General features: G+C 42.0%; 1 protein-coding gene across 1 annotated transcript; it reads left to right on the top strand.

Annotated features, from left to right (window-relative positions):
• Positions 1–576: 576 nt before the first annotated feature.
• On the top strand, positions 577–22,638 carry LOC122553349 (G protein-coupled receptor 68-like). The gene is made up of 2 exons (XM_043696934.2): positions 577–880; positions 19,753–22,638. Exon 2 carries the CDS (start codon positions 19,873–19,875, stop codon positions 20,818–20,820), a length of 948 nt encoding a protein of 315 aa, XP_043552869.2. The 5' UTR covers positions 577–880; positions 19,753–19,872; the 3' UTR covers positions 20,821–22,638.
• The last annotated feature ends 249 nt before the right edge of the window (positions 22,639–22,887 follow it).

The raw sequence follows: 22,887 nt of genomic DNA on the forward strand, positions 1-22,887 counted from the left end.
CAAGTGAAGGGTGTGGTTGAGGAGTTTAAGGAAAGGGAGTGAACAGGTGAAGGGACAGTGGAAGCAGAGGGTGTGGATTGCCTGTGGACTGGGTCAACAGGTGGGGGTTTGAGGACAGTTGAGAAATATTTAGGTATGTGACTATATGGCTTGGAAATCCAGATTTTATATTCAAAAGGTGACATTAAATTGTAAAATAAAATATTGCACCAATTAAACAGAAACTTATGTTTATTGTCAGAAAATAATATTCCTTTGGGATTGGTTGTTCCAACATTAACATTTCCCGTTCTTTTGTTCTCGGATATTGAGATTCTTTACTCGGGTCAACTGAAAAATTGTAAGATTCAGTGTGTGCAAGTTTGACTGTCTCCTGAGTTGAAGATGACAAGTCTGGTCTTGATCAGTCGGGATGTGATGTTAGCAAAGAAGGGGCGGGAAAGGAATCAAATTTCTCGGAAAGCTTGGTCATTTGTTTGTACTTATCTGGGTTACAGCCTCTAAGTCTCGGAGATTCCTGCACTAAAGGGCACGGCGCTGTGATGTAGAGAGCTCTCTCTCTCTCTCTGACGGCTACATAAACTCACCTTCAGACCAGAAATGGTGCAGAAACAGCACAGGGTGTGTGTGTGTGGATGTAGATGGTGCTCAGTCTCTGTGAGAAGACGGTGATGATATAGATCGGTGTGAGTCCTGGTTTCTCCTTGACCCTTAAGCACTTGTTGTGAATGCCAGTCCGTGCAAATCGAGGGGGATAGAGGCGACTAACTGTAACGTGGAAAGAGTCGCCAAACTTCACATCGATCAATTCACCCAAGAAGGAAATTCCGGAACAGGTCCGACTGTCTGTCAGGAATAGACAACAGGGACTGACTCACAGGTAACACTTCCATTGGTTTCTAACTATCCGCAGAACCCAGGGGAGAGAATGAAGTGTAGTGCACGAAGAGGAAGAGAAGTTGGCGGGAAAATCAGAGCTGAGTGATTTGATGACGGTTTTTGTTTCGAAGTTGTTAAACTGTGAAAGTGTCTCTGTTACTCTCAGCAATCCGCGGGAAATGGACCTGGTGGGATTGGATATTCCTGGTTTGGATCAAACACAGAAATTGCTGGAGATAGTCAGCAATTCTCTCTGCTTCCAGTAGCAGCGGTGTGTGTACCATCTACAAGATGCACTGCAGAAATTCACCCAAGACCCTCAGACAGCACCGTCCAAACCCACAACCACTTCCAGCTGGAAGGGCAAGGGCAGCAGAAATCTGAAAATGCAAAAACCCGAAAGAACTGCGGGGGCTGGAAATCTGAAACAATAATAGAAATTGCTGGAAAATCTCAGCAGGTCTGGCAGCATGTGCAGACAGAAATTAAAGTTAATGTATAGGGTCCAGTGACCTTTCATCAGAACTGATGGTAGCTAGGGAAAGGATGGTTTTCATACAGAAGATAGGGTACGGGGAAGGGGGGGTGGGGGGCAGAGATTAAACAGAGATGGACATAGACCTGAGAGAGGGAAACAGTTGAACAGTCAAAGGAGTGGTTAAAGATCTGTTTCTAGGGAATGAATAGTTACTAATGGGGACTAATAGCGACTGACAGTGGGTAGTGTGTTGGTAGCAGTCTGTATGATGCCAAAAGTCAAGACTGTGGTGCTTGATCAGCCTTTTGCTAGAAACGTCGATTCTCCTGCTCCTCGGATGCTGTCTGACCTGCTGTACTTTTCCAGCACCACTCCCTTGACTCTGGTCTCCAGCATCTGCAGTTCTCACTTCCACCTGTATGATGCCAAGACCTGGTGTGTGTGGGCTGGGTTAAGGACATGGGAGAAAGTATCTCACACCCCAAAATTGTTCAACTCAATATTGAGTCCACAAAGCTATAGAGTCCTCAAGTAGGAAATGATGTGCTATTCTTCCTGTTATGATGTGGGTGTACTGTACCTTTAAAAGCGGAAAAAGCTAGCAGTATCCCCGACAGCACTAACTGTTCTGAATAAGATACAATGTAACATGTCGTCCAGTAGCTAGGCTAGCTGGTTGCCTAGAAACAAAAACAAATTTGAATTAGGCCAATCAGTTTAAACTATACCCCCAAAGAAATACCAAACTCCACAATCAAGTTTGAATTTGGTATATTGACAACATTGAAAGCCAATGACACAATCCGATGCTTTGGAGGTATAATTAAGGGGAAAATTGAACAGTTGAGACTGAACTGCCAAGCCACCAGCATGTACAGGCTGCCTAAAAAATAGCTCTCTTAAAGGTACCTTTATCGATCAGTGACCAGTGAAACAGAAATCCCTAAGAAGAAGAAAAGAAGACACAGGAAGATATAAAGAAAAGATTCAACAGCTGACTTGTTTTGAAATTTGAATTTTTGATAAATCTTAATCGGGATTTTATCAGACTCGTATTATAGAAGGGAAAGTAAAAGATAGGTTCGGAGAAGGAGTTATAAATAGTTGTTAACTAATTATTCTCTGTTATACTTTAAGAAATAATGTTGTTAATTTTTACTTTAAGTTGTTCTGGGCCCCTCAACTTTTCACAGATTAATGCATGGGACAAATCCTTTTTGTGTTGCTGGTTTAAATTAGCCCCATGACATAACAGTTTGGGGGCTCATCACTGGGATTTGAACGGTTTGGGGGGCTTTTGTCCGTGATTTGAACAATCTGGGTCTTCAATTTGTGATTTGAACTGGTTTAGACAGATTTGAATAGATTTTGGGGGTACAAAAAATCCAGCAGATTTAAACACTTGCAGGTTAGCATTAATAAAACGTACCATTTACATAAAACGTACGTGATGCAATTTGTTTAATTTTGTTGACTTGTGGTTGATTAAATTAATAGTGAAAGAAATAGCTCTTAAAATTGATAGAGGTTCTGAGATTTGAAGATGATTCTCAAATTTGCCAAAACATTTTACAAGGAAAGTAAAAAGCCATACTTTTAGAATTAGCAAAGAAGTTAGATTTGGGTTTAACCAAGGACAAAAGTAAACATGGAACATAGAACAATACAGCGCAGAACAGGCCCTTCAGCCCTCAATGTTGCGCCAACCTGTGAACTAATCTAAGCCCATATCCCCACACTATCCCATCATCATTCATGTGCTTATCCAAGGATTGTTTAAATCTCCCTAATGTGGCTGAGTTAACTAAATTGGCAGGTAGAGCATTCTGCGCCCTTACCACTTTCTGAGTAAAGAACCTGCCTCTGATATCTGTCTTAAATCTATCACCCCTCAGTTTGCAGCTATGGCCCTTCATACATGCTGATGTCATCATCCTAGAAAAACAACTTTCACTGTCTACCCTATATAATCCTCTGATCATCTTGTATATCTCTGTTAAATCCCCTCTTAGCCTTCTTCTTTCCAATGTGAACAGACCGAAGTCTCTCAGCCTTTCCTCATAAGACCTTCCCTCCAGACCAGGCAACATCCTGGTAAATCTCCTTTGCACCTTTTCCAATGCTTCCACGTCCTTCCTGTAATGAGGTGACCAGAACTGTACACAATATTCCAAGTGTGGCCGCACCAGCGTTTTGTATAGTTGCAGCATGATGGCTCAGAAACGCAATCCCTCTACCAATAAAACCTAAAACACTGTATGCCTTCTAACAGCACTATCAACCTGGGTGACAACTTCCAGGGATCTATGCACATGGACTCTAAGACCCCTCTCCACATCCACACTACCAAGAATCTTTCCATTGACGCTGTGCTCTGCCTTCCTGTTATTCTTCCCAAAGTGAATCACCTCACATTTATCTGCATTGAATTCCATTTGCCACCTCTCAGCACAATTCTGCAGTTTATCCAAGTCCCCCTGCAACTTCTTCCACACTGTCTACCATTCCACCAACTTTAGTGTCATCTGCAAACTTACTGACCCATCCACCTATGCCTGCGTCCAAGTCATTTATAAAAATGACAAACAGCATTGGTTCCTAAACAGATCCTTGTGGCACACCACTAATAACCGGAGTCCAGGCTGAATATTTTCCATCAACCACCACTTCTGCCTTTTTAGAGAAAGCCAGTTTCTAATCCAAACTGCTAGATCACCTTCAATCCCATGTTTCTACATTTTCTCCAACAGCCTACCATGTGGAACCTTATCAAAGGCTTTACTGATGTCCATGTACACCACGTCAACTGCCCTACCCTCATCTACATGCTTGGTCACCTTCTCAAAAAACTCATTGAGGTTTGTGAGACATGACCTGCCCTTGACGAAACCATGTTGAATATCTGCAATCAAATTGTTGCTTGCTAGATGATTATAAATCCTATCTCTTATATTCCTTTCCAAAACTTTTCCTACAACAGATGTAAGGCTCACTGGTCTATAATCACTTGGGTCATCTCTACTGCCCTTCTTGAACAATGGCACAACATTTGCAATCCTCCAGTCCTCTGGTACTAAATCTGTAGACAATGACGACTCAAAGATCAAAACAAAAGGCACCAACACCTCCTCCCTAGCTTCCCAGAGAATCCTGGGATAAATCTCATCTGGCCCAGGATACTTGTCTACTTTCACTCCTTCTAGAATTGATAACACCTGTTCGCAACTAACCTCGATCCTTTCTAGTCTAATATCTCATATCTCATTCTTATCCTCTACAATATACTCTTTTCCCTGTGTGAAAACTGATGAGAAATATTCGTTTAGCACCTCTCCGATCATCACAGGGTCCACACACAACTTCTCACTTCTGTCTTTGACTGGCCCTATTCCTACCCTGGTCATCCTTTTATTCCTCACATACCTATTAAAAAGCTTTAGGGTTCTCCTTTATCCTATTTGCTAAACACTGCTCGTGTCCTCTCTTTGCTCTTCTTAACTCTTTCTTTAAATTCTTCCAAGCTAATCTGTAACTCTCCATACCCTCATCTGAACTATCTTGTCTCATTTGTCACAAAAGCCTCCTTCTTCTGCGTAACAAGAGATGCAATTTCTGTAGTAAACCATGGTTCCCTTACCTTATCAGTTCCTTCCTGCCTGACAGGGACATACCTATCAAGGACACGCAATATCTGTTCCTTATTCCAGCTCCACATTTCCATTGTCTGCATCCCCTGCATTTTGCTACCCACTCAATGCATCCTAGGTCTTGCCTGAATGCATTATAATTGCCCTTGCCCTATCGATAACTCTTGCCCTGTGGCATGTACCTGTCCCTTTCCATCGCTAAACTAAACGTAACTGAATTATGGGCACTTCCTCCAAAGTACTCACCAACAACTAAATCAAACACCTGGCCTGGTTCATTAACAAGCACCAGATCCAGTGTGGCCTCCCCTCCCCTTCGACATACTGTGTCAGGAAACCCTCCTGTACATATTGGACCAAAACTGAACCATCCAACATACTAGAGTTATAGCATTTCCAGTCAATGTTGGGGAAGTTAAAGTCCCCATAATGACCACCCTGTTTCTTTCACTCCTACCCAGAATAGTTTTGCCAATCCTCTCTTCCTCCTCCCTGGAACTCTGCGGAGGCCTATAAAAAATTCCAAGCAGTGTGACCTCTCCTCTCCTGTTTCTAACCTCAGCCCACATTACCTCAGTTGACGAGTCCTCGTCAAAAGTTCTTTCAGCCACCGTTATACTGTCCTTGACTATCAAGGCCACGCTTCCTCCTCTTTTACTGCCTTATCTATTCTTAATGAAAGATCTAAACTCTGGAACCTGCAACATCCATTCCTCACCCTGCACTATCCATGTCTTCGAAATGGCCACAACATCGAAGTCCCAGGTATCTATCCATGCTGCAAGCTCACATACCTTATTTTGGATACTTCTGGTGTTGAAGTAGACACACTTCAAACTAGCTTGCTGTCTGTCAGCACATTCCTGTGACAGTGAAATCCTGTCCCTGTCCTCCCTAATCTCATCCTCCTGTGCACTAGAACTACACCTCAGGTTCCTATCCCCCTGCTGAGCTAGTTTAAACGCACCTGAATAGCACTAGCAAATTTCCCACCCAGGATATTAGTACCACTCTGGTTCAAGTGAAGACCATCCTGTTTGTAGAGGTCCCACTTCCCCAGAATGAGCCCCAATTATCCATGTACCTGAAACCCTCCCTCCTGCACCATCCCTTCAGCCATGTGTTCAGCTGATATCTCTCCCTATTCCTTGCCTCGCTATCACGTGGCATGGGTAACAAACCAGAGATAACAACTCTGTTTATTCTAGCTCTCAGCTTCCACCATAGCTCCCTGAAACCCTGCCTTACATCCCTATCCCTCTTTTAACCTATGTCGTTGGTACCTACGTGGACCACGACTTGGGGCTGATCACCCTCTCCCTTCAGGACCCCAAAGACACGATCTGAGGCATCACAGACCCTGGCACCTGGGAAGCAACACACCAACCGTGAGTCTTGTTCATTCCCAACAAACCTTCTATCTGACCCTCTAACTATTGAATCCCCAATGACTAACATTGAAAAGCTTAAATTGTAAGGGAATTACTCAAACACTTAGGTGTATCAGAGGAACAGACAAGTGCAGGAGAGGTAGAAAAACTTAAATTACAATTGAGGAAAATGGTGTTAGAAGTTAAACAAAGAGAGAGAGAAAGAGAAAAAGAGAGAAGAAAGAGAGAGAGGAGAGAGAAGAAAAAGAAAGAGAGAGAAAGAGAATTTGAACTTGAGAAATTCTGACTTAGCAAAGTCAAGTTAACAGGATGGAGATTAAAAGAGAATGTAGTGATATATACAAATATGTCAAAACTCTATCACATTTTGATGAGAAAGATGTTGAAACCATCTTTATTTCATTTGAAACATTGGCTAGGCAGATGGAGTGGTACAAGGATTTATGGGTAATGCTAGTTCAGACTAAACTGGTAGGCAGAGCTAATGAGGTATTTTCCACACTGTCAGATGAGGTATCAAGAGATTATGAAGAGGTCAAACAAGTTATTTTAAGTGTTTATGAATTGGTACCAGAAGCATGTAGACAATGGTTCAGAAATACAAAGAAGGAACCAGGTCAGGTTTATGTTGAGTTCGAAAGAATTAATTATAGTAATTTTGATCAATGGGTGCGTGCTTTAAAAATAGATAAGACCTTTGAGGCTCTAAGAGAGATTGTTCTGCTGGAGGAGTTTAAAAACTCACTTCCAGAGATAGTAAGAATTCACATGGAGGAACAGAAAGTTCAGGAAGTGAGAAGGACAGCTGTTTCCATGCTGTACATCTCTATGACTCTATGGTGCATAAGACAAGCTTCCAGCCAGAATTTCATCCTGTGTGAGATAGAAGTTGGGAGAAGGGGAGATCCTACACTACTAAAGAAAGAGTAGAGAACACTGGTAAGATTTTATCACAGGTTAAAGACTCTCAAGAGAGTGGACAGGAGGTGAAGGGCTCCTGTCTGAAACATTGATTTTCCTGCTCTTCGGATGCTGCATGACCTGCTATGCTATTCCAGCACCACTCTAATCTTGATTGAAGAGGTGAAAGGCCTCAGGTATTTTCACTGTAATGGAGTGGAACACAGAAAATTACAGTGCTGGTGGTTTCAGAAGAGCACTGGGAAAAGGTCTCTTCATTGCCACAAGGTGGGACACGTAAAGTCACAATGCTGATCGTTTAAGAGTGGCACTACAAGAAAAGATGTGGTAAAAGAAGCTAAGCCAGTGGCATTAGTGAAGGTAGTAAAAGAGACCCCAAGAAGAGCCAAGGAGCTGCAGGACAGTGCACAGCCTAGGCAGGGCTGGGTATGGAGTTAGTACCTGATTTGTACAAAGAATTTGCCTCTGTGGGTAAAGTCTACTCAGAAAGAACAGGGGGAGAAGGGCAAGAAGTTATAATTTTGAGAGATACAGGATCTAACCTGTTGCTGATAGTAAGGGATGAGCGAATATGCACTCTTTCTGATCTGTTACCTGAGAGTGTGGTAATTTGTGAGATCGATGGACAGAAATTTAGTGTTCCCTATGTAAGGTCAGGTCGGAGTGCCAACTCAAGACTTGGGAAGTTACAGTGGGAGTGATTGACAGAGTGTCAGTTCCAGAAGTTCAGTTTGTTCTTGGGAATGATTTAGCAGGATCCAAGGTGAGAGGGACACCCCTTGTTATGGAGAAGCCCAAGGAAGACCAAGAAACTGAGGAGTTAAAACAGAAATATCCTGGTATTTTCCCAGACTATGCGGTAACCAGATCCATTTATCATAAGTCACAGCATGAAGCAAAAAGTAAAGAGAAAGATAGAGTTGAAGTTCAGTTAGCAATAATGCTTGAAGTAATGGTGCAGGAAAAACCTGAACATGCAGAGGGTCAGACAGAAGTGTTTAGTCCTGAAAGATTAAGAGACTTGCAACAGCAAGACAAGATGATAAATGATATATATGTGGATGTGTACTCAGCAAAGGAGGCAGAGAATATTTTAGAGGGTTATTATCTGAAAGATAGAATCCTAAGGCAGAAATGGAGACCACGGGCAGGTTAGTGCATAGGAGAAACGTGGTTGATTTGTCCGTAGCATACAGACAGGAGGTGTTATGGGTAGCACATGAACTACTGGTAGGAGGTCACCTAGGGGTACAAAAGACTCAGGCTAAGGTACAAAAACATTTTTATTGGCCTGGAATGCACAAGGATGTGGTTAACCTTTGCCCCACATGTCATACATGCCAAATGGTAGGTAAGCCACAGGCAGTAATAAAACCAGCACCTTTGTTGCCAATTCCTGCATTTGAAGAACCTTTCATGTGGGTTACAATTGATTGTGTAGGTCCGTTCCCGAGAACTAAAAGTGGGAACCAGAACTTGTTAACCATAATGAATGTGTCTACAAATTTCCGGAGGCAATTCCTTGGAGCATTAAGGCAAAAAAGGTGGTAGAAGAGTTAGTAGGTTTCTTCACATGGTATGGGCTACCCAGAGAGATTCAGTCAGGACAAGGGCCAAATTTTACTGCTAGGCTGTTTAAGGAGGTTATGGATAGCTTAGGTATACAGCACTTTAAATCCAGGTCGTATCATCCTGAATCCCAGGGAGCTTTAGAAAGGTGGCATCAGACCCTGAAGACGATGTTTAGAGCATATTCTCAGGATTATCCGAATGATTGGGATAAAGGTATCCCATTCATATTGTTTGCTATTAGAGATGCCCCAAATGAATCTCGTCAGTTCATTTCCTTCGAGTTAATATTTGGGCATGAAGTGAGAGGCCCTTTGAAATTAATTCAAGAAAAATTGGCAGGACCAAAGTCGGAGATTTCACACTTACATTATGTAACGGAGGTGAGTGAGAGATTGAGTCAAGTAGGTGAATTAGCTAAACAGCACCTAAAGAGAGCACAGTGTAGAATGAAGCAGGTGGCAGATAAAAGCTCTGAGACTCGGACATTTTCCCGAGGGGTTGACATGTTAGTACTGTTACCAGTGATAGGAGATCCCTTCAAAGCCAGGTTTAGTGGTCCCTATCAAATTGAGAAAAAGTTGAGTCAGGTGAACTATCGAGTAAAGATGCCAGATAGAGAAAAAAGGTATCGGGTATGTCATGTGAACATGTTGAAACCGTATTATACTAGATTAGATTAGATTAGATTACATTACAGCGTGGAAACAGGCCCTTTGGCCCAACAAGTCCACACCGACCCGCCGAAGCGCAACCCACCCATACCCCTACATTTACACCTTACCTAACACTACGGGCAATTTAACATGGCCAATTCACCTGACCTGCACATCTTTGGACTGTGGGAGGAAACCGGAGCACCTGGAGGAAACCCACGCAGACACGGGGAGAACGTGCAAACTCCACACAGTCAGTCGCCTGAGGCAGGAATTGAACCCAGGTCTCCGGCGCTGTGAGGCAGCAGTGCTAACCACTGTGCCGCCCACTAGAGGGAAAGAACTGGAGAATCAGGTGTTGGTTACTGCCCTGCAGTGTGAGGAATCAAATCGAGATGACATGGATTTTGATGCGCCTCAAAATAGATTAGGTTAGCAAGCTATGTGTCTTAGGAGCATAGAACACAGTTGAAAGATTTGTTACTGCAGTATGAGGACATATGTAAGAATTAGATGGGGAGGACTAATGCTATTGTACATGAAGTAGACGTAGGGAATACTGCTCCGATAAAACAACATCCCTATCGGCTAAATCCTTTCAAAGCCAGACAGATCCGGATGGAGGTGGAGGTCAGGCTCAATGAGGACATTATCGAACCGAGCCAGAGTGAGTGGAGCTCGCCGATCGTCTTAGCTCTCTAACTGGACGGGACTCAATGATTCTGTGCTGATTATCGGAAGGTCAACGCTGTTACAAAATCAGACTCATATTCGATTCCTAGATTGGAGGACAATATCAAGAAAGTCAGATAAGCCATTTACATCACCAAGTTGGATTTAATGCCTGGTTACTGGCATTTATCAGAGTAGGTGAAAGAAATGTCTGTGTTTGTAACCCCAAATGGGCTCTATCAGTTTAAAGTGATGCCCTTTGGAATGAAGAAAGCACCCGCCACATTCCAAAGACTCATGATCAGAGTTGTGGCTGGGTTAACAAATTGCGCAGTATGTTTGGATGATGTAGTGATCTTTAGTAAGTCTTGGAAAGATCACATGGCAGAGCTCTTTGAACAACTATGAGAAGCAAAACTGGTGATAAACTTAAAGAAAACAGAACTTGCAAAAAGCAGAGGTGATGTTCTTCGGACATAACACCGATCATGGAAGGTTCACCCCACGGAACGCAAAGATGAAGGCCATCGAGGAATTTCCACGACCAACCTCAAAGAAAGAATTCTTAGGACTCAGTGGATTCCAACGGAAGTTTATTCCAAACTTCAGCAGTGTAGTGGCACCGCTAACTGATTTGCTGAAGAAGAACACAAAGTTTCGGTGGACAGAACAATGCCAGACCATTTGAAAGCAATACTAACCACCAAACCAGTTTTAGCTACACCAAACTTTTCAAAACTTTTTAAAGTCGTCATCGATGCTAGTGATGTAAGGGTTGGAGCTGTACTCCTACAGGAAGATGATGATGGGATTGAACTGTCAGTTGTTACTTTTCAAAGAACCTCAACATCCACCAGAGGAAAGACTGCACGGTTGTAAAGGAACTATTGAGTTTGGTACTGGCCTTACAACATTTTAATGTGTATGCCACAAACAATCTGTCGGAGATGGTTGTGTATGCAGATCACATTCCGCTTACATTCTTAGAACACTTTAAAGAAAAGAATATGAGACTATTTCGTTGGAGTCTTATGTTACAGACATTTAATTTACAAATTATACATGCTGCGTGTCGTAAGAATGTAATCGCAGATGCGTCATTGTGGATTTAACTGTTAAAGATTAAATGAGATTTGCATTTATTTAATGTTTTATATATATTACACACTTATGTGGGAAGAAGTTCAGGTGAAGTTAGATTAAAGTTATCAGTTTGTTATGGTCATGTGTTTAAAGAAAAATAGAAGCCATCTTTTCATTTCGATGGTTCAGGTTTTCTGAAGGGGAGAGGTGTAATGAAGATGTGGGTGTACCGCACCTTTAAGACAGTTAAAAGGTAGCAGAACTACCTGACAGCACCAAGTGTTCTGAATAAGATACAATATAACATGTGGTCCATCAGCTAGGGTAGCTGGTTGTCTAGAGACAAAAACAAATTTGAATTAGGCCAATCAGTATAAATTATACCCCAAAAGAAATCCCAAACTCCAATCAAGTTTGTATTTAGTATATTGACAATATTAAAAGCCAATGACACAATTGAGGGTATAAGAAAGGGGAAAATTGAACAGTTGAGAGAGAACTGCCAAGCCACCAGCATGGACAGACTGTCCGAAAAATAACTTCTGTAAAGGTAGCTTTATCGATCAGTGACCTGTGAAACAGAAATCCCTGAGAAGAAGAAAAGAAGACAGAGGAAGGTATAAAGAGAAGATTTGACAGCTGGCTGGTTTTGAAATTTGAATTTTTGGTAAATCTTACTTGGGGGTTTTATCGGACTTATATTGTAGAAGGGAAAGTAAAAGATAGGTTAGAGGAAGGAGTTGCAAATAGTTGCTAGTTAATTATTCACAGTTATACCTTAAGAAACAAGTTGTTAATTTTTACTTGAAATATTTCTTGGCCTCTCAACTTTTCACAGATTACTGCACAGGATAGATATTTTCTGTGTAGCTGGTTTAAATCAAGCAGGAGGGTTTACCCCATGTTCCAGCTTGCTCTGAGCTGGGCTGGAGCACTTCAGCAAGCCTGAGTTACAGATATTGGCCAGGGAACAGAGTGGTGTGTTGAAGTGGCAGGCAACTGGAAGCTCGGGTAATTTTAGTCGATGGAATGTTGGTGTTCCGCAAAGTGGTTGCCCAGTCTGCGTTTTGTCTCTCCGTGTGTAGAGACCACATTGTGAGCAGCGAATGCAGTAGATTGGATTGAGTGAAGTGCGCTGCTTCACCAGGATGATGTGTTTGGGCTCTTGGACAGTGAGGAGGGAGGAAGTAAACAGGCAGATGTTACACGTTCTGCAGTTGCAGGGGAAGGTGCTGTGGGTCTGTTGGGGGTCGGGAGGGAGGTTTTGGGAGTGGAGGAGAAGTGGCCCAGGGTCTCCTGCAGTCAATGTCCCTATGGAAGGTTGAGAGGGGTGGGGAACATGTGTCTGTTGGGGGTATCCTGCTGGAGATGGCAGAAGTAGGAGCTAATGATCCTTTGGATGTGGATGTTGGTAGGATGGTGGGTGAGGACAAGGGGGACCCTATTGCTGTTGTGGGAAGGAAGAGAGTGGCTGAGAGTGAAGTGCGTGAGATGGGTTGGACCCAGCTGAGGGCCCTGTCAATTACGGTGCTGGGGAAGTCTCGGTTGAGGAAGAAGGTGGAGATTTCAGAGGCCCCTATGTCAAAGTTAACATCATCAGAACAGCTGCAAGAGATGGAGGAACTGGGAGAATGGAAAGAGACTCTGATGGTGCTCCTCCTTTAACAAGGTTAGGTTGTCCTTGGGTTTTATTTTTCAGAGGGGACATAAAGACAGGGGCTCTGTTTTGTCTGTGTTTACCTACTTGAAGAAACATCTTAAATAAAAACAAACACTTGTACAATGAAAGTGGAGTGGTCACTTCTCTCAGCTCAGCTTTACTCGGGTTTGGTATGGTTTGATTTGGGTTTAGTAGGAGAAAGTGAGGTCTGCAGATGCTGGTTTTAGTAGTCTGGGTTTAGTAGTCTGGCTGTTCAGAGCAAGCAGTCAGTCAGTTTTGAGGTTGCTGCTCATGGAAACAGCTCTATGGAAGAAAGTGTTCCATGCAGAATCTCTCTGCCATCTCTCTCTCCTCTGTAAGACCCTGTGTTTGATTTTACCTTTGTTGCAAAGGGGCGTTTACGGGGATTGTTGCAAATATTTAGAACAGCATCATTAAATTGGGATAATCTGTTGGATTTTTGGATAAATTAAGTTATTCTGTATTCTGTCCTCTTTTGTTTGTGTTTCATTTGTTACTTTGTGTTTAAAAGTGAGGGGTTTTGACCAGCTGCATCACTCCTGGCATATCCACTTACACCTGCTCAAAGCAACTCAAAGAGTTAGGGTCTGGGCGACCTTCTTGCACTGTTTTGAAGGGGTCTGGACTGGTCCATAACAGATTGGGAGTTTTGTGCAGGATTTGTCCTATAATTCCGATTTGGGATTAGGATTGCTCAATGCAAAGGCAGCGAGTCATAGTTGTTCATGTCTTTTGTTCTGGATGTTGAATTCTATTGGTTTAAACAATGCTGGGGATAGCAATAGCTCTTTCAGTTACTAAGGGTCTTCTGGGGGCGGAAGAAGTGACTTTGGGGACCTTAGAAAAGGTAAGTAAGGCCAAGCTGCTGGGATTAGCCGACATACTGGAGTTGGATCTGCCTCCTTCCATCAGAAAAGGAGAGATAATTACAGCAATAGATCAGTGTTTTAAATTGCTGAAAACACAACCAGAATCTTTGGAGGTGGGTGAAATTCAATTAAAAATGAAGCAGTTTGAGTTAGCGGCAAAAGACAAGGACAGAGCAAAAGAAATGAAACTGTTTGAACTACGATTAAAAGCTGAGGAAAGAGAAAAAGAATGAAAGACCCTTGCAGAATAAAAAGTATAAGGGAGAGAAAGAAAGAGAGAAGAGAGGGAAAGAGAGAAAAGGAGAGAGGATAGAAAGAAAGAGAGGGTGTTTGAAGATCAGAAATTGGCACTTAGACAGGAAAGTCAGTTTAAATGGATGGGGATGAAGACTGAACATAAGCTCAGTGAGGAAGAGAGTGAGGATGAGCAAACCCATGGGAACCAAAGGCCTGGTGAGAAACTGTTTAAATATATTCATGCATTGCCTAAATTTGATGAGAAGAATCCAGAAGCCTTTATCATCTCATTTGAGATGGTGGCTAAAAAAATGCAGTGGCCAGTGATTATGTGGGTTTTGTTGATCCAAACAAAACTTGTATGTAGAGCTCGTGAGGTGCTCACATCACTATCAGAGGAGGTATCTGGGGTGTGTGAGAAGGTGAAGAAAGCCAGTTGAAGTGCATATGAACTTGTGCCAGAAGCCTACAGACAACGTTTCAGGATTTTAAGGAGAGACTCTGGTTTGAAAGTATCAAAGAAAGTAACTATAATAGCTGGATAAGGGCACTCAAGCCAATGATGTTCTTAGAGACACAATTAATTTGGAGGAAAAATCACTCTCTGAAGTAGTGAGAATTCATGTGCAAGAGCAGAGAGTTAAAATGGTAAGATTAGCAGCTGAAATGGCTGATGATTATGAGTTGGTTCATAAATCACTGTTTGGCTTCAACATCAATTTCAATCCGCAAGGGATAGAAACTGGGGGAAAGGTGGATCTCGGTGAAGATCACAAGGATAAATTACCACAGGGTAAAATGGAAACCCTTGAAGGGGAAAGAGAGCTTAAAAAGCTCTGGTGTTTTCACTGCAATAAGGTAGGCCGCATGAAATCAGTATTGGTGTTTGAGAAAAAGCACTGGGAAGAGAGATGTAGGAAAACAGATAAGCCAGTGAATTTTGTTGGAGGGTAACGGAAAGCACAGTGGAGGGTAAAAAGCTGCACCAGAATGTACAACTGGTTGGAGATTGGTTAAGGAGGAAGTGCCAGATCTTTTCAAACCGTATACCTGCAAAGGGTATAGACCAGGAGCAGCAGGTAAAGAGGTTTCAATTTTACGAGATACAGGATCCTCTCAGTCTTTGATGTTGAAAGTTGAGGCGATGTGTACCCTTGAAGGACTATTGCCAGAAAAAGTGCCAGTAACAGGAATTCTCGCTGAGACTAGAAGCACTCAATTATGTAGAGTGAGGTTAGGGTGTCCAATGAAAGTTATGGTTGGAGGACTGGACAAACTTTCAGCTGCTGGAATACAATTTGTCCTTGCTAATGATATCGCTGGTTCACAGGTAGGAATGTTGTCTGCTGTGTTTGAAAAGCCAGTGGAAACGCGGGCTATTGCAGGACACACATCCTGGGATTTTTTTGTGACTGTGTGGTAATGAGGTCACCAAGTCACCAGTGGAAACAGGAGAGATCAAAGAGTACAGATAAGAAGGCTGAAGTGGAATTACCAAAGACCCTGTGTGATCAAATGGTTGTCACAAAACAGGAGCAGATAGGTGACAAACCAATTGTATCAAAAACCATACACAGTAGAATCTAGATATACCCCAGTGTGCAAATATCTGAAAAATGATGTGTTAATGAGGAAATGGAGACCATCACATTTTCAGGTAGTTGAGAAATGGGCAGAAGTTCATCAAGTCATGTTGGAACATATGAGAACTAGGAGCAGGAGTAGGCTGTCTGGCCCCTCGGCTGATCTTTTCATGGACTCAGATCCACTTGCCCACCCCTTCACCATATCCCTTAATTCCTTTATTTAAAAAAAAATCTTCCTTCCCTTTAAAAACGTTTTCTGAAGTAGCGTCAACTACTTCCCTCGGCAAGGAATTCAATTAGATTTACAACCCTCTGGGTGAAGAAGTTCCTTCTCAATTCAGTCCTAAATCTGCTCCTCCTAATCTTGAGGCTATGCCCCCTTGTTCTAGTTTCACCTGCCAGCGGAAACAGCCCCTCTACTTTTATCTCATCCATTCCGTTCATAATTTTATATGTTTCTATAAGATCCCCCCATCATTCTTCTGAATTCCAATGAATATAATCCCAGTCTACTCAATCACTCCTCATAAGCCAAACCCCTCAACTCCAGAATCAACCTAGTGAACCTCCTCTGCACCCCCTCTAGGGTCAGTATATCCTTTCTCAAGTAAGGAGACCAAAACTGCATGCAGTACTCCAGGTGTGGCCTCACCAGCACCTTGTACAATTGCAACATAACCTCTCTGCTTTTTAACTCAATCCATTTAGGAATGAAGGACAAAATTCCATTTGCCGTCCTAATTACTTGTGCCTACAGACCAACCCTCTGTGATCCAAACACAAGGACACCCAGGTCCCTCTGCATAGCAGCATGCTGCAACTTTTTAACCATTCAAGTAATAATCCTTTTTACTGTTACTCCTGCCAAAATGGATGACTTCACATTTATTAACATCATATTCCATCTGCCCACTCATTCGATGTATCTATGTTCCTCTGCAAAGTTTCACAGTCCTCTGCACACTTTGCTCTGCCACTCATCTTAGTGTCATCTGCAAACTCTGATACCCTACACGTAGTCCCCAACTCCAAATCATTGATATAAATCAGAAATAATTGCAGTACCAACACTGTTCCCCGACACACACCACTAGTTACTGATTGCCAGCCAGAATAACACTCATTTATCCCCACTCTTTGCTTCCTGTTGGTCAACCATGCTAATACTTTACCCTGAATGCCATGCATCCACACTGCCAATGATTTATAATAAGGAGGTGTTGCGGGTGATGCATGAACTACCAATAGGTGGTCATTTAGGTGTGAGGAAAACCCAAGCTAAAATACAAAAACATTTTTACTGGCCTGGACTGCACAAAGATTTAGTTGAATTTTGCAAGACATGTCATACATGTCAGGTAATTGGAAAACCACAGGCAGTAATAAAACCCGCATCTTTAATACCTATTCCTGCATTTGAGGAACCTTTTTCAAGAGTCTTAATTGATTGCGTAGGACCCCTTCGTATAAGAAAATGTGGGGATCGGTATTTGTTAACAATAATGGCTGTGTCTGCTAGATTTCCAGAGGCTGTTCCACTATGCAATATCACAGCAAAAAGGATTGTGGAGCAGTTATGCAAATCTTTCACTAACTATGGACTACCCACAGAAATACAATCAGATCATGGTTCAGATCAAACGTCACATCAAAATTATTTAAGGAAGTTATGGACAGCATAGGAATAAAACAATTCAAATCTACTGCATACCATCCAGAATTGCAGGGAATGCTATAAAGGTGGCATCAGACATTAGAGACCATGTTGAGGACATGTAGTCAAGAGTATCCAGATGACTGGGACAAGGAAATTCTGTTTATACTTTTTGCGATCAGAGATGCATCAAATAAATCAACCAAATTCAGTCTATTTGAATTAGTTTTTGTGCAGAAGTGACAGGATACTAAAATTGATTAAGGAGAAATTGCTAAGTCAAAATTCACATAGTGCATATTTGTATATATGGACTCCAGACAAAGACATCTCACAGAATTGTCACGTGAATATGCTCAAAACGTATATTGACAGGGAAGGAAAGCCAAAGGAGATTGTGTGATTGGTTACAGCACAGAGTGAAGAAATAAGTACAGAGGATTCTAAATTGGACATTCCTCAAGTTAAATTGGACAATGAGGAAGTTGTCAAAAATTGTGATAATTTATTGCCTTACCTTCCAGAGGAAAATCAGAATGAACTGAAATAATTATTGCTACTGCATGGGGAGATGTGTGGAAATAAGTGATTTTGCCAATGCCCAAGTCACCTTCCTGGGCCATGTTGTTGGACACAGACAAATGGTCCCACGGGATGCAAAAACAAAGGGAATTGGGGAGTTTCCCAGACCATCGACAAAAAGAGCTGTATTGCAATTCCTGAAATTGAGTGGATTTTATCAAAAATTCGTACCAAGCATTAGCAGTGTGGCTGCTCCACTCATTGAATTACTAAAGAAAGGCAAGACGTTTCAGTGGACTGTCAGAAGGAATCTGACAGTCTGAAAGCTGTATTAACCACTGCCCCAGTATTGCCACGTCTAATTAGGCAAAACCATTCAAGGTGGTTATCGATACGATTAATGTGAGTGTTGGTGCTGTGCTCTTACAGGAAGATGATGAGAAGATAGAAAGACCTACAGATATTTGTCCAGGAATTGAATTTTCATCAGCAAAAATATTTGACAGTTGAGACGGAGACTTTGAGCTTGGTGTTGGCATTACAACATTTCTATGTTTATCTTACCAGTAATATATCTGAGCCAATCATATACACTGATCATAGCCCATTAAAGGTTGTGGAGAAATTTAAGGACAAAACTTCCAGATTGTTAGGTGGAGCTTGTTGTTATAGTATTTCAATTTGAAAACTGTGCAAGTGGCAGGACAAGGAAACACGATTGCCGACACATTGTTGAGCCGCAAATGTAATACAGAGGCGTTTGATGGTAGTAAAACAGACTGTAATAGAATTTACTGTGCATATTTGCATGATTATTGTCAATGTAACGTATATATGTTGTAGTGTACTAACAGTGTAAGATTAAGGGGTTTTAAAATGAAGCCATCTTTAAATATTGATAGTTCATTTTTTATAAGGGGGAAGTGTGACAGTGCTGCTCCTTTAACAAGGTTATATTGTCTTTGGGTATTTTTTCAAAGGGGTTGTAAATGCAGAGGCTCCGTTTTGACTGCATTTATCTACTTGCAGAAGCTCTTAAGTTTGAAAACTTAAGGTTTGGAAAAAACTTAGGTGAGAGTGAGCTGGAAACTTGATGCAAAATAAATTTTGCCAATTCCAGACAAGCGAGGGAAGTATCACCGACAATGTCATTGATGTATAAAAGAATGAGCTGTGGGGGGATGGCTGGAATAGGACAGGAACAAGGAATGTTCCACATGCCCCATAAAAAAAGTCATACATGGGTCCCACAGAAATATCTATGGCCATCTCTTTGATTTAAGTAAAGTGAAAGGAGTTAAAGGAGAAGTTGTTCAAAGTGAGGATGTGCTCGGCCAGGCAGATGAGGGTGGTGGGGAACGGTACCATCCACAGGGCACACTGCAGAAACTCAACAAGTTTAACATCACATATACACACAAGCCCAACCACCCAGATGGACAATGGCAGCAGATACTTGGGAACACCACCACATGCAAGGTTACCCCCACACCAAACACCACCCTGACTTGGAAATACACTGCCATGCCTAATCACAACTACTGGCAGATCAGCCAGTGGAATGAGCTGGGAATCTAGCTCTGTCATTTCTCAAACTATATTGACATTCCTTCAGTTTTGCTGGGTCAAAATCCTGGATCTCCCTCTGCAACAATCCTTTGAGTGTAATTATCTACAGGAATTCAAGAAGGCAGCTTACCATCACCTTCTCCAGGACAACTGGACCAGACAAATAAACATTTTGTATTTTGAAAAATTGCAATGCTAATATGGAAAGAACACATGAATGAGGCAGATTCTCTGGAATTTTCACACAGCTGACACTGGCACTGTGAACACATGCCCTTTTTGTCTGCTTTACCTTTAATGATGATATTGTTTAACATATTCTCTGCTTTTACCCCTAGGGAGACATATTTCAGGGAAGAAGTATTAAATACAAAATTATATCAAAGTTTGAGGACCGCAAACTCAGGAGCACCTGAAAAACGTTTATTGGACAGATCATTCCAGGGTTGGATTGAACGATGAGCAACTGCACTGTCGACCACGAAATCCACCAGATCCTGTTTCCCGCCGTTTACATTGGGGTCTTCATCATTGGCCTCCCGACCAACCTGCTGTCCCTGTATCACAGCTACCTACAAATCAGGCAGAAGAATGAGCTGGGAGTCTATCTCTGTAATCTGACCATCTCAGACCTTTTGTACCTCCTTTCCTTACCTTTGTGGATTCAGTACATGCTGCAGCACGATGACTGGCAACATTCTCGGGAACTTTGCATCTTCAGCGGTCTGCTCCTCTACCAGAATATTTACATCAGTATTGGCTTCCTCTGCTTCATTGCCATTAACCGCTACCTTGTTGTGGCTTACCCTCTGAAATTTAAATTCATACACAGCAGGAAGGCAGCTTTGCTCATCAGTATTCTCATCTGGCTCAAGGAGATAGCCGTCTGCACCATTTACATGGGCTCCAAGGTTCTCAGTAAAGATGAGGGGAATGACACCCTGTGTTTCGAACATTATCCTCTGCGCCTAAAGGACAAATATTTAAATATTTACAAACTCTCCATTGGCTTTGGTCTCCCTTTGATTTTATTCCTCTACTCTTACTTTAAATTGTTGAGGGTTGTGCAAAATCTCCGTGGGTCTGAACGACAGCGGAAATTAAGAATAAAAAAGTTAGTATCTGGGATAATCATAATTTTCCTGGTTTGCTTTGCCCCTTATCACATTTTCCTGATGGTCCGAAGCATATTTGAGTACGACTGTCCCTTTGCTGACAGTATTTTTGAGGTTTACCATGTCGGGCTGCTGCTGATGAGCTTCAACTGTGTGGCTGACCCCATCTTGTACTGTTTTGTCTCTCCAAGTTCAAAGGGTTGGTTAGCAAGGTTTCTCGATCCTGTTAGCAAGCTCCTTTCTTGTGCAAAAAGGCAAACAATCACAGATGAAAACCTCAGTTTGAATTAATATTGAACCCATCTCTCAAGCTCATTCAGTTGAACAGTTTGCATTGTAATAGCGCCTTTAACATAGTAAAACATTCTCACATATTTAACAAGGATTGAGTAAACAAAATGCAGCACCAACAGGGAGAGAGCTGTATGAGAAAAAACAGTGAGTTTGTTGTTCTGTCATTTTCAGTTTTGTTCTACTTTAAATCATTTTCACCTCACTCTTGCCATTCAAATCCAAAACTATTCCATTGTCATCCCTCAGGTGTCTGGAGTGAAACACTGCAAACATTTTAAATTGATGTTTTCACTGAATTTGTTTCAACAGCTCATAGCACATGTCTGAGACAGGTGGGACTTGAACGTCAAACATCTGACTCAGAGATAGGGTCACTGTCACTGCATAACCAGAACTGATTCTAGTCCCATTGTCACTGAGATGTCTCCAAAATTTTTGAGGGAGCCTTGGTGTCTGGGCATCAATAAATGGAGCAAGCCTGAGTTTGCAGCTCCCTCTCCTGACAGTTCTGAAAACTGCAGGCACTGTCAGCAGGGTCACAATCACTGATTTGTATTCTCATCTTTTATCAACAGTGCAGGAGGCCAGTATAAAGTTGGTATCAGCTGTATCAACTTATGAGCAAAGCAGAACAGACAGACCTAGGGGTTCAGGTACATAATTCATCACATATACATGGGATAGTCAGGAAGGCATTTAGCTCAGACCTTTGAGGATTGGAGTTGGGACATTATGCTAAAGTTGTACAGGACATTGGTCAGGCCTCTTCTGGAGTACTGTGTGCAGTCCTGGTTGGCCTATTACAGGAAGGATATTAATAAAGCTGGAGAGTGGTCAGAACAGATTTACCAGGATGTTACCCTGCTGAGGTCAGGTCTAACCCATAGCTCCACCTGAGCCATGAGGAGGCAAACAGAAAGGTCGCAAACCCACTCTGAGCCAGAACAAGGGGTCACAGTTTAAGAATAAAGTCATTCAGGATTGAGATGAAGAAGAGTTTTGTCACTCCAGAGAGTTGTGAACCTGTGGAATTCTCTCCCACTGAAAGCTATTGGGGCCAGTTCATGGGATACAGTCAAGAGGGAGATGGACGTGGTCCTTGTGGCTAAAAGGATCAAAGGGTATAGTGTGAAAGTGGGAGTGAGACACTGAAATTATATGATCAGCCATGATCATATTGAATGGTAGTGCAGGCTCAAAGCGCCAAATGGCCTACACCTGCACGTTTTAAAATGTTTCTATAACTCCTGTCGCTGTTGGCCCTAGTCTATCCGCACTGAATGTCCATATCTGAACATGGGGCATTTCTGAAGGACAGTTCAAGAAAGGCATGGTTTTGGGATCGGGTCAAATGCTGTCGTTTCGATACAGAGAACATCAAATGACTTGGCATGAGTTTCAGCAGGACTACAAAGGAAAATAAGACTCTGTCAGTGTGACAACCCATGTCAACATATCAAGAAGGGAAGTTTGATGTTAGATTTACCAGAAAACAGGACAGAAGCCAACAGGAAAGATCCTGACAAAGCGTCAGAAGGAGACCTTGGATCAACTGGAGATGGACACTTTGGGGTGATTATGGAACTAATTACTAGAGACATTTTGAACAATTATACTAAATAATTAGGATTTTCTGGGAGCAAACGAACAATGCAACATTTTTTTCATCTTCTTTTCACCTCTTTATCAGCCTATTAAATCTGCCATCATTCACTGGAATCAATGTAAATTGTTTTCAAATTGTAATCATCAATAAATACAGCAGATTCATTCAATAAAGTGAACAAATAATCATTGTAATTCATGGATTAAAACAAGCTATAAATCTGAGCAATTTCATAAGGAACTTTCTGAATGAAATATGAAACCTCCCATAGATTGGAAAGTTTTTAGTTTGTTTGCCGAATTCCTGTTTGAAGTTACATGTAAAAAGACCTTCTCCCAGAGGAAGGAGTTAATTCAGCACAGTTGGGAAATTGTTTGCACAGGGTTTTGGTTTAAAAGTTTCGGATTAGTCTTTGACTCAAACCTGAATGAAATATTTGAAGCTGAGAAAATCTAAAC

This window comes from Chiloscyllium plagiosum, unplaced genomic scaffold (genome assembly GCF_037043375.1).
Source record: "Chiloscyllium plagiosum isolate Xiang-an unplaced genomic scaffold, Cpla_swu_hap1 HiC_scaffold_8, whole genome shotgun sequence".
Classification (NCBI taxonomy): Eukaryota; Metazoa; Chordata; class Chondrichthyes; order Orectolobiformes; family Hemiscylliidae; genus Chiloscyllium; species Chiloscyllium plagiosum.

Excerpts from the sequence above, each read along its gene's own strand:
- LOC122553349 (XM_043696934.2), top strand. The coding sequence starts at position 19,873 with ATGAGCAACTGCACTGTCGACCACGAAATCCACCAGATCCTGTTTCCC.